This window comes from Portunus trituberculatus, chromosome 36, assembly GCF_017591435.1.
Source record: "Portunus trituberculatus isolate SZX2019 chromosome 36, ASM1759143v1, whole genome shotgun sequence".
Lineage (NCBI taxonomy): Eukaryota > Metazoa > Arthropoda > Malacostraca > Decapoda > Portunidae > Portunus > Portunus trituberculatus.
The window spans coordinates 12,055,946-12,067,914 of NC_059290.1; the positions used below are offsets into that span (position 1 = coordinate 12,055,946).

The 11,969-nt window shown below is 39.4% G+C and overlaps 1 protein-coding gene across 1 annotated transcript in view; it reads left to right on the forward strand.

Annotated features, from left to right (window-relative positions):
* Nucleotides 1-4,742, forward strand: part of LOC123513730 (sodium-dependent noradrenaline transporter-like) — a 35,020-nt gene extending 30,278 nt beyond the window's left edge. The window contains exons 10-13 of the mRNA XM_045271121.1: nucleotides 107-206; nucleotides 1,692-1,798; nucleotides 2,055-2,231; nucleotides 3,892-4,742. Coding sequence (XP_045127056.1) covers nucleotides 107-206; nucleotides 1,692-1,798; nucleotides 2,055-2,231; nucleotides 3,892-3,990 — 483 coding nt within the window. The 3' untranslated portion in view covers nucleotides 3,991-4,742. The remainder of the gene's footprint in view (nucleotides 1-106; nucleotides 207-1,691; nucleotides 1,799-2,054; nucleotides 2,232-3,891) is intronic.
* The last annotated feature ends 7,227 nt before the right edge of the window (nucleotides 4,743-11,969 follow it).

The window sequence follows — 11,969 nt, forward strand, 5'->3', positions numbered from 1 at the left end:
TCTAATCCTCTTGAGAACCCTTTAAACACGCTCGCATGTCCCCAAATCCCACTACGAGCCACTCAATCCCTTTTAGAGTAGCTAAGAATGGTGTTACGTGTCTCAGGGTGGGATTTACGTGTTTCACTGGCTGGACACTTACTCTGCTGGCATCTCCCTGCTGTGTTCGGCGCTGTTTGAGGCTGTGGCTGTGTCCTGGATGTACGGTGAGTGGTATGCTGTGTTATGCTGTGTTAAACTGTGCTGTGCTGCTGTTTATTCCATTTTTTATATGTAAGAGAGGCAGTAACGCTTGAAAACCAATGTAAAGTCATGTATTGCAGTGTTTCTCCTGTTCATGGTATAGAAATATTGTCAATCTGCCACTAGAATCGTAAAAAGTATCATTGAAATCTATACAACTTCAACTAGAGCCTTAAAAACTCGTGTTACTTCAGCTAAAGCCTTCTGAATTGTGTTTCTTTTGATAATAACGTGAAAATCTGGTCACTATACTACGAGAACCTTAAAAGCACCCTTAAAAAAAACCGTGAAACTTGAACTAGAGCCTTCTGAATATAATGTTTCTCCTGGTGAGTAGAAGTCTTGTCAATGCATCACTAGAACCTTAAAACCACCCTTGAAAAATTCGTGTTCCTCTCAGTATATCACTAGAATCTTAAAACACCTTTGCGGGCGCCGTGGTACAGTGGAACCATGCCTGCTTTGGTGTCCGAGGGGTCTCCAAGCGCACGGGTTCGAATCCTGTCGACGGTCCGAGTGTAGGTTGGGCTTCCTCACTCGGGGCAACGGTTTTCTAGCGGGTATTACAAAAAGTACCCCCTTTAGCTCATGAATTCTCGCGAAAAGCCCACATGGTAGAAAAACTAAAAAAGAACCGTATAACATGAACTAAAATCTGAATGTAGTGTTTTCTTGGTAACGTAGAAATTTTGTCACTAGCATCTTAAAAGCACCCTTGAAAACACCCTTGAAAAACTCGTGTAACTTGAACTAAAGCCTGAATATATTGTTTCTCCAGATAATAAAGTGGCAGTCTTGTCCGCATATCACTAGAACCTTTTACGCACCATTGAAAAACTCGTGTAACTTGAACGAGAACCTAAATATTGTCTCTCCTGATGATAACGTGGAAATCTCGTCACTATATCACTAGAATCTTAAAAGCACCCTTGAATATATTGTTTCTCCAGATAATAAAGTGGCAGTCTTGTCCGCATATCACTAGAACCTTTTAAGCACCCTTGAAAACCCCGTGTAACTTGAACGAGAGCCTTTTGAGAATAGTGGAAGCGCGGCGCGGGTGTAGCTTTGCTCTCTCACCACGATTGTTTACCAAGGCCATAGAGATGATAAATGGGCTTATCAAGAGTGTTTTTCCAGTTAATAATGTAGAAATCTTGTCACTCTGCATCTAGAACTGTAAAAAGCCGCTTAAAAATCTTGTGTGACTCTAAAGTGACTCCTGGATCTGGCTTTGAATGGTGTTCCAGGAATGCATAGTTGTCAAGTCTCGAGACAAACCGTGAGCTGTCCCTGTAATAAATGCGTTAGTCAATAGAAAACAAGTATTATTCACATCAAAGTAATTATCAATAAGCTACAACATGCGTAAAATCCAGGGGCCATTTTGGAGTAGACAGACTATATTGTGGTAATGGAGGGTGATGGGGCGACGCGTATCTCGGCAGGTCTGAAGCGGTTCTGCGCAGACATTCAACACATGCTCGGCTTCAGACCACGCTTGTACTGGCGAGTGTGTTGGAAGTTCGTCTCTCCTCTCTTCATCCTCATCACTGTGAGTAGACGAAGGGATGAGATGATCTTGTGTTTGTTGTTCATGTGGTGGTGATGGTGGTGGTGTGGTGGTGGTGGATTTGAAAATTGTTGTTTCATAAATTTGTCAACGTGAGGTACTGGGGATGTGGTAACTTGGTGTGACTCTCTCTCTCTCTCTCTCTCTCTCTCTCTCTCTCTCTCTCTCTCTCTCTCTCTCTCTCTCTCTCTCTTGTAGTAACCTAACTAATCCCTCTCTCTCTCTGCCTCTCCTTCAGATCATCATAGGGTTACGGAGCCAGATATCCAACCCTCTGGAGTACAACGGTCCCACCAAGTACTTGTACCCCCGGTGGGCTGAGGCGGTGGGTTGGTGCATCACGGCCTCCTCCATGCTCATGATTCCTCTCTGGATGGTGATCGGCGTGGTGAGGCGACGTGGACCCTTCAGAGAGGTGGGTACTGGCTGTTTGTCTGGCTTAAGCACTCAGAAACGTCTTATTCTCTCACTACGTCAGTTTTTCAAGGGTATAGAGACAGCTAGCTTGGTTTTTAAGATAGTTTCTGCTCTATAAGCTAGAAATCTCGTCAGTCTATCACCAGAATCACCACGACAGTTTTTTTCAAGGGTACAAAGATAACTATTTAGGTTTTTTAGTCAGTTTCTGCTCTGTATAAGCTAGAAATCTTGTCAATCTATCACCAGAATCACTAAGACAGTTTTTCAAGGCCACAGTGATGATTAGCTAAGTTTTGAAGATAGTTTCTGCTCTTTATAATCTAGAAATCTTGCCAATCTAGCACCAGAACCACAAAAATAACCTTCAAGCTGAGAAATACCTTGTCCTCTCATCACCACTGCATCTCAAGGCCACAGAGACGACTAGCTGGGTTTTGAGCAGTTTCCTCTATAACCGAGAAATCTTACCCATTCATAAAAAAATACGGTATCTTTAAAGAAATAAATGTCGTGAAACCTCCCTCTTCAATGGATTCAGGTCACAGACAGATGGAAATACAGAAGCAGTTACGTTAGATTTAGTTAGATTTTTTTTCATGCCCTGGCCTATATCGCCTGTAGGTAACTTGAAGAGTATTGTAAGCGCTGTTAACCTTCCACCCATTAGTGGCGCAGGCAATATTATTTATAGTGGTAGGCATATTAGGGCCCATATCACCAACCAAGCGCATCTTTGGTGTAACCCTGGAACCTGGGTATCATGGTGACATGTAGCTAACTTTAAAACCACTCCACAAATGGCAAAGTATCAAGACGGTACGTGGTGGGATTCAACCTACGCGTGGACGTCTGCCCGATCCCACGATCACCACCTTATCCACTACACCACCGCCTCCCTAGATTGGCAAGCTGTGAAAAGTTTAGGCCACTTGGATTAGCTTAGTTTAAGTTATATTAGGAAAGATTAAGTAGTGAAAGGTTTAAAGCAACATTGATTGGGTTGATTGTTAGAAAAAATTGACAAGTAGTGTTAAGGCGACTTTGATTAGGTTAAGTTAGCTTAGGAAAGATTAAGTAGTGAATGGTTTAAGGTAACTATGATTAGGTCAGGTTAGGATAGAAAAGGAAAGATCAGGTAATGGAGGTTTAACCCCTTCAATACTAGGACACATTTTTACCTTGAGATTTGTGTACGATTAGACCATTTAATTGACGTTAGGAAGGATCTATGAAGGTTAGAAGATTAATGGCCAAAGTCTTCACTATCTTAATACCCCACATGAGTTTCTGAATCTCTATAAAATCACCAAACATTTAGCTGAATGAATGTGCTACCAAAGAGATTAGAATAACAATAGCTAGGCATTCATTTTAACCCCTTCAGTACTGGAACACATTTTTACCTTGAGATTTGTGTACGATTAGACCATTTTATTGACATTTGGAAGGGTCTATGGAGGTCAGAAGATTAATGGCCACAGTCTTCACTATTTTAATACCACACGTGAGTTTCTGAAGCTGTATAGAGTCACCAAACAGTAAACAGAACGAATATGGAAACGTGTCTTGATACTGAAGGGATTAAGACAATATTGGTATGAAACAGACAGTGTCCCCGTGTCAACCTTTGAGTAATCGGAGCCTTGTCCTTTCAGAAACTGTTGCTTAGCCTGACGCCTGAAGAGGAGCACCAGAAAGTTCTCCAGACTGGTGAAGCGCCCTGTCTTGAGTGGAGTCACTGGCTGTACATCTAAAGGCACCCTCCAGTCACTCCTCCACTCACACAGTCACTCCTACAGTTAGCAGTGACATACAAGCTTATTCCTGCAGATATTCAAGATTACAGTTAAGAATGGGAATAGGGAATCAGTCAGAACCAGTTAGGAACCAGTCAGGAGCCATTCAGGAGCTACCAGTCACCCATCCAGTCACCAGTCACTCGTATCTACAGTTATAGGGGTGACTCACAAGCTTACACTCCTCCAGTCACCAAGAGGACTCCAGTCATTTTGCAGTCAGTCAGTGAAGAAGGACATGGTTTCAGTCATGCTCCAGTCAGTTAACAGTCAGCTTGTGGAGAAAAGACATGGTTCCAGTCACCCTTAAGAGGATTCCACTCAGTTTACAGTCAACCTCAAGACTCCAGTTACCTCAAGTTTCATCAGTCTCTCTCAGTCACCCGCCAGTCACTCGCCAGTCAGTATAAAAGACCCCAGGTAAACGCAACGCACCTCTCAGTCACTCAGGCCTCCAGTCACCATTCCAGTCACTAGGGAGCTTCCAAACAGTGCCAGTTAGAAAAAATATCCAGTCAGTCAGTCAGTCAGTTGGAGCTTACAGTATGTCTCCCTCAGTTAATTCAGCCAGTTAGTCGTAAATTATTATTATTATTATTATTATTATTGCATTTTTTTTTATTTTTCCTTTTCGGGGGAAGAAAATGATAGACTGAGAGAGATGATGAGAATATTATCTTTTTCTTTTTCTTTTTCTTTATTTCTATCTTTCTTTTTCTCGCTTTTATTTCGTCACTAGGTTTTTAAGATTGTTTAGTTTATTTTATTTTGTATATAAGCATTTTTTGTTCTCTTGTGCGTATCTTAGTCTAACGTGTGTGTGTGTGTGTGTGTGTGTGTGTGTGTGAGAGAGAGAGAGAGTTATATATTTTTTCTCTCTCTCTCTCTCTCTCTCTCTCTCTCTCTCTCTCTCTCTCTCTCTGCGTGTGTATGTGTGTGTGTGTGTGTGCGTGTGATCTTAACTTTCTCATAACCTAATCCGAACATCACAGTAATTTACAACACCCAAATAGAGACAAATTCCAATATATTTCGTCCTCAGAACCCGCACAGTTTCCTCCCAGAATTGATCGGTCACCAGTGGATCAGACAATTTCGCCTTTTTAGAACACTTTAGACTAGCTGTGTAAATCATAAGGTTCGTTCACTCGCTCGCTGTTCCAATATTTAACGCTCTCTCTCTTTCCTATCTAGAAATATATATATAGAATGTTAATAGTAAAAAAAAAAAACCTACATAGAGGATTAAAATAAATTAAATGACGTAGAGAATAGCATTTGGGTAATTGTAATAAAGGTGTTTTAGGTGTAGATGTTAACCGGAGAATGTAGTCTAGTTCATTTCGTCACTGGTAGATGGCGCTGATATAGAAAAGGAGGTGTATATAAGGGGGTTACGATCCTATTGTGTTCTGTGGCTGTGAGAGGGTTCGCTTCTCACTCACTCACAGATGCAAAACACGGGATATTCATGCAGTCTCTTATTTTAACCCTTTCTGTCCTCCTTCCTCTGTTCCTTGTTCTAAAATTGTTCCCTTTTCCACAGACGCTCTCCTTGTACTCTACTCTCCCACGTTATTCCTCTTACACCTCTCCACTTCTCTCTCTCCTCTCTCAGTCTCTCTCTCTCCTCTCTATTCTCACGGAAAACCGCTTCCTTTCCCTTGATCTCTCTTTAAAATGGTTTCTTTCTTGCTAGTTCATTAAAAGTCTTTCTGAAACTACTCTCCTCTGAAATTCTCTCTCTCTCTCTCTCTCTCTCTCTCTCTCTCTCTCTCTCTCTCTCTCTCTCTCTCTCTCTCTCTCTCTCTCTCTCTTCTTCTTCTTCTTCTTCTTCTTCTTCTTCTTCTTCTTCTTCTTCTTCTTCTTCTTCTTCTTCTTCTTCTTCTTCTTCTTCTTCTTCTTCTTCTTCTTCTCTTCATCTTCTCTCATTTCTGTCTTTATCTCTATTCTCACCCTTCTTCTCCTCTCACTTCTTCCTCCTCTCTCTCTCTCTCTCTCTTTCTTCTCAATTCCTTTCTTTCTCATTTCTTCTCCTCTTTCTTTCTCTTGTCACTTCCTTTCCTCCTCTCACTTCTTCCTCTCCTCCTCCTCCTCCTCCTCCTCCTCCTCTCCTCTCACCTCATTCCTCCTTAAAAAAAAAAAAATACCCAAACACAACTTTTGCCTTCCTCTCACAGTCTTGCAAATGTCTTCCTTCACACCACTCTCCCTTTCTTTCCACCTTCCACTCTCCCACAACAGTCTCCCCTTCACTCACTCTCCCTCTCCCTCTCCCCAAGTTCTCTCTCGCACCTCTCCCTGCCATAGAAAACGATGCATATTAAAAAGACCATTTGCCGCGTGTTTTCAAAGTGTTTCATGCCAAGCTCAATGTTCCGTGTCCGTCTTAGAAGTGATTAGGTCAGTGTCTATAGAAAGTAGTGGTGACGTTACTGTATGTTAGAGAAGGAATGCTGTACTTGTTGTTATAGGTAGGCATTGTTAGTGTGTGTGTGTGTGTGTGTGTGTGTGTGTGTGTGTGTGTGTGTGTGTGTGTGTGTGTGTGTGTGTGTAATTAATGTTTGGAGTGATTTTTCTTAATTTTTTTTTTTTATTATTGGTTTGTTGGTTAAGTTGACGTGTTTGTGTGTGAATGAGAGAGAGAGAGAGAGAGAGAGAGAGAGAGAGAGAGAGAGAGAGAGAGAGAGAGAGAGAGAGAGAGAGAGAAAGCTTCTGTGAGTGAAAAATGAGAAAATGAACGAAAAAGAACACTAATATTTACAAAAACAACACTGGGATGAATGGAATAAAATGAAAAAAAAAAAAAAGAAAAAAAAAAGAAATTGTACAGTTAAACTTTAAGGCAATAGTGAATAAGACCAGTATACATCGCTCGCTATTCATGTGTCTCGTGTTTACAGTGTTGCCACGTATTGCATAACGAACATACATAATACAGGAATGTGTACGTATGTTTGTATGTGTCAGGGTGTCATGTTAAGTAGTGTTTCTACAGGTGTCGTGTGTGTGTGTGTGTGTGTGTGTGTGTGTGTGTGTGTGTGTGTGTGTGTGTGTGTGTGTGTGTGTGTGTGTGTGTGTGTGTGTCATGTGGCTATACCTACATAGTTTTGCGTTCAGTGGAAAAAAAAATAATAAAATAAAATAAAGTAGAATAAATAAATAAACGTTCTTGAATAGAAAACGTTCTCTAGTAGAAATGATCTTGAGTGGAAACGTTCTTTGACAAACGTTCGTGAGTGGAAACGTTCTGCAGGTGTGAACGTTTTTTTTTTTCGTGTTCCAGCGATGACCGAAATTTTCATAACAATTCTTTTCATACGTAGAGTCTATTTCTTTGATTAATTAGACAAAAATAAGTGAATTTTAATTAATCTTTGAGAGGAAGTGAGAGGAAAGAGAAGAGAGAGAGAGAGAGAGAAAGAAGTGAGAGGAGGAGAGGAAGTGAGAGTAGAGAGAGAGAGAGAGAGAGAGAGAGAGAGAGAGAGAGAGAGAGAGAGAGAGAGAGAGAGATGAATAGATTTATGAATATTCTTTATGGAAGCGAATTTCTCAAAACAATTCTTATATTTGCATTATATTTCAACGTAGGATTGGGTTTTATTTTATTTTCTTCCATTTTCTATTGTATTTTCTTCCATTTTCTATTTTTTTTAATTTTCTATTGTATTTTCTTCCATTTTCTATTGTATTTTCTTCCGTTTTCTATTGTATTTTCCATTTTCTATTTTTTTCCATTTTCTATTGTATTTTCTTCCATTTTCTATTGTATTTTCTTTCATGTCTTCTTTTTTTCATCGCATAGAAAGAGAGAAAAAAAAAGAAAATAGGAAGAACAATTTAAGAACTCACTCCCCCCACGATACAGAAAACGTCTTAATTTACTCAGAGAACATCATTTTTTTTTCCAGCGTTCTTATATTCCCGTTTTCTAATTTGTATATCGATAGTTGTATATAGATTGTTACTTGTTCATTTATTTATTTATTTTTTTTCCAGCGTTCTTAAATTCCCGTTTTCTATTCTGTATCTCGATAGTTGTCTTTAAATTGTTATTTGTTCATTCAGCTTTATTTTATTTATTTATTTATTTATTTATTTATTTATTTATTTATTTATTGCTTCACGTACTGTCTAGAAAACACACACACACAAAAAAAAAAAATGATTGGTTTCTATTTGACATAATCGCCGACCGTAGCCTTTCAAATGCCATCAGTTCTTTCAAATCCTCTTTTTAGCGTTTCTGTTATTGCTTTTATACTTATTATTTATTTCTATTATTTATCATTTATCTTATTCATTTTTATTATTCCATTTCATTTATTTTATCATTCTGTACACCCTGGACACGAAGCGAGCGATTTTTCAACTGAACGCAAACATTATGGAGTAAGATTTAACCCTCTCAGTACTGGGACGCATTTTTCACCATGAGATTTTGGTATTAAACGATTTTATTTACACTCAGGAAGGCTCTATGGCAGTCAGGAGGTTAATGGCGGGAGTCTTCACTATTTTAATCCCCCGCATGAGTTTCTGAAGCTGTATAAAGTCGCTAAATAGTAAGCAGAATGAATACGGAAACGCGTCGTGGTACTGAAGGGTTACGCCACTAAAAGACACGCCACCATCATCATCATCAGCTGCGTCAAGAGGTCCAGTGAGTGAGGTTGGCGGCGCGGAAGTCCCTGAGTGTCGTGTCGTGTCCAGCCTCGACCAGTCAGCCATGTGGTCAGGTTACGTGTGTGTGTGTGTGTGTGTGTGTGTGTGTGTGTGTGTGTGTATGGTGGGGGGGGGTGCCCTTGTTGTTGTCTGTCTAGTTTGTCATTCACGAAAGCCGCTGTTTATAAATACGATCTTGTTCTTGATCTTGAAATGGTAATGTGAAGTTTTTTTTTTTTTTTTTTTCATCACTGCCACTAAAAGGTTTTGTATGCGTATTTCTTCCTTTTCCTCTCTCTCTCTCTCTCTCTCTCTCTCTCTCTCTCTCTCTCTCTCTCTCTCTCTCTCTCTCTCTCTCTCTCTCTCTGAATTCCTTCTCTCATTATTTTTCTGTTCTTTCACTTCCTTTGTTCATCATTATCTTTCTTCCTTCATTCTTTCCTTCATTCACTTTTTTTCCTTCCTTCTTCCCTTCCTTAATTCTTTCCTTCCTCCCCTAATGTCTTTCTTATTTCCTTCCTTCCTTTCTTTCTTTTTATTCAATCTTATTCCTTTTCGCCTTTGTTTCATCTTTTACTCATTAGTTCTCCTCCTCCTCCTCCTCCTCCTCCTCCTCCTCCTCCTCCTCCTCTGTCTCTTAATTATTTTTATTCTCTGCAGTAAAACGTAAAAAAAAAAAAAAGTAATCTATATAATTAGAAAAAAGTATAATTATTTTTAACTAATGTACGAATTAACTATATCTGTCTGCTACGAGATATGTATGTATGTATGTATGTATGTATGTATGTATTCCGCGTATACTTAGAGCACAACAAGAACCAAGTGTATTAAGTGTAGCTCTGTTTGGTGTATTGGGACGGAGTGTATGTAATGAAGTACTGCTGGTTTGTTGTTATGTGGTAGAAACTGTTTGTGTTGGTGGTCTGTGTTAATATGACGTCACTGCTACTACTACTACTACTACTACTACTACTACTACTACTACTAACAACAACAACTAATTACTACTACTACTACTTTTACTACTACTACTACTACTACTACTACTACTACTACTACTACTACTACTACTACTACTACTACTACTACTACCAGATTACTTTACTAACATTTCAATCGTAAAACTACAATGAAAGTTAGTTAGTTCCTCCTATTAATCTCTCTGTATGTTATTTATTTATTTGTCTTTCCATATTGATGATGAACAATGCACTCAGACTAATACAACCAAGAAAAAAATTATGACAAATCGATATGAGTTGAAATATTTCCTCTTCCTAACTTAATTTCCTTTTCATTATATTATTTTCTCTTTAAACCTTCACATCTAACACAACCCGCAAATATACACAATAATGGTAATGTTTAATAAGTATCTAAGTGATGTTAAGGGAAAAGATGTCAATTGTTCCTATTCTCTATCATAATCTTTTTTTCTTTTTTCCTCCTTTTTTCCTTCCGTTCTTAGAGTGGCCGTGACGTCACAACAGCCCGCATATTGTAAAGTAAATAAGTAAGCGTAGCACTAACTCTTAATGTCTATTTATAAGTACCGTCTTGTGTATATAAATATTGTATTGCTGTGTGTAAGGATGCGCAGCGTAAACTCTCTCCTCTTAGCCCAGAAATATCTTAATGATGGTATCCAAACTACTTTAATCTGTTCAAAAAATACTGTGGTCTGTTCACTGGAGCCTTACAGTGAGGGCTGCAGTGAAGGGAGGGCAGTAGCCTTGTCTCTTTGTACATACGTGTGTGTGTGTGTGTGTGTGTGTGTGTGTGTGTGTGTGTGTGTGTGTGCTGTCGGTGTTTGCAGGACAACACGTTGGCCGAGATAAAACATTGTTGCTGTAGGTGTTTTGTAACATCCCACTCGTTCTGTGTCATTAAAAGTACCCATATTAATATCTTTCTTTATTACCTCTCTCTCTCTCTCTCTCTCTCTCTCTCTCTCTGATTGCATTCTCAGCTTTCTTAGGCTTAAGTATCAAAAGCACACACACACACACACACACACACACACACACACACACACACACACACGCCTAATGACGTAAAGCTGGCAACTGCGAGGAGCAAAAATGTCTCCCCCAAAAAGTGTCACCAGGGATGGACGCCCCTCTCCGCCCCCGGCCTTCAGCTACACCACTGGAGAGCAACAGAGGATGACAGTAGTGCCATCGGGAAGGAATTAAGGAGGGAAAGATTTAGAAGCAAAGTTAGCGGAGATGTTTTTGACTTTAGTTGAACCAGAGTGATTCGGTGTTATGGGTGTTAATTGGCTGCATCTGTCACGCACTGATGGCACGCAACACTCCACACACCACACAACACACATGGCGAACTCTCTCTCTCTCTCTCTCTCTCTCTCTCTCTCTCTCTCTCTCTCTCATCCTTTACTTTGATTTACTTGAAATTTTAATATTTTCATATACGACTGTGCACGGTACTACGACACATAGACACGCACAGACACACGCACGGACACACAGACCTTGACACTTATAGACACAGACACTGGCACATAGACACGTACAGACACACAGACACTAACACACGGACACTGAGACATAGACACACATACAATATAATACAATACAATACATAGATAGGTAAACAGATAGATATATATAGTTTATTGACTACAAATTACTGTAGTATTTAAACAAAAATCAATGGCTCTCAGAATTACATGCCTTTGGTTTTGCTTATCAGAACTTGCCCTTCCAGCTCACATGTACACGCAATCATAAAAAAAAAAAAAAAACATACTGAATTAATCCTAAATTACAGAAAGACATTAAAACCAGACTTAATCCTAAAATACTAAAAAAACATTATTAACACAGAGCTTAGTACCATATTCACTCCATTTGGTGATTTTATACAGCTGTGGGGGACTGAAATAGTGAAGACTGTGACCATTAATCTTCTGAACTCCATAGACCCTTCCTAATATCAATAAAATCATTTAGATCACACACAAAACTCAAGGTAAAATTGTGTCCCAGTACTGAAGGGATTAACCTCCATTTAGTACATGAAGCGTTTCCATATTATACTTCTTATTATTTAGTGATTTTATACAGCTGTAGAAACTCATGTGGGGGATTGAAATAGTGAAGACTGTGGCCATTAATCTTCTGAACTCCATAGACCCTTACTAATGTCAATAAAATCATTTAATCACACAAAACTCAAGGTAAAAAAAAGTGTCCCAGTACTGGAGGGCTCAAAACCAGGGGCGCTCAAGATCAAGTGGGTGTGTG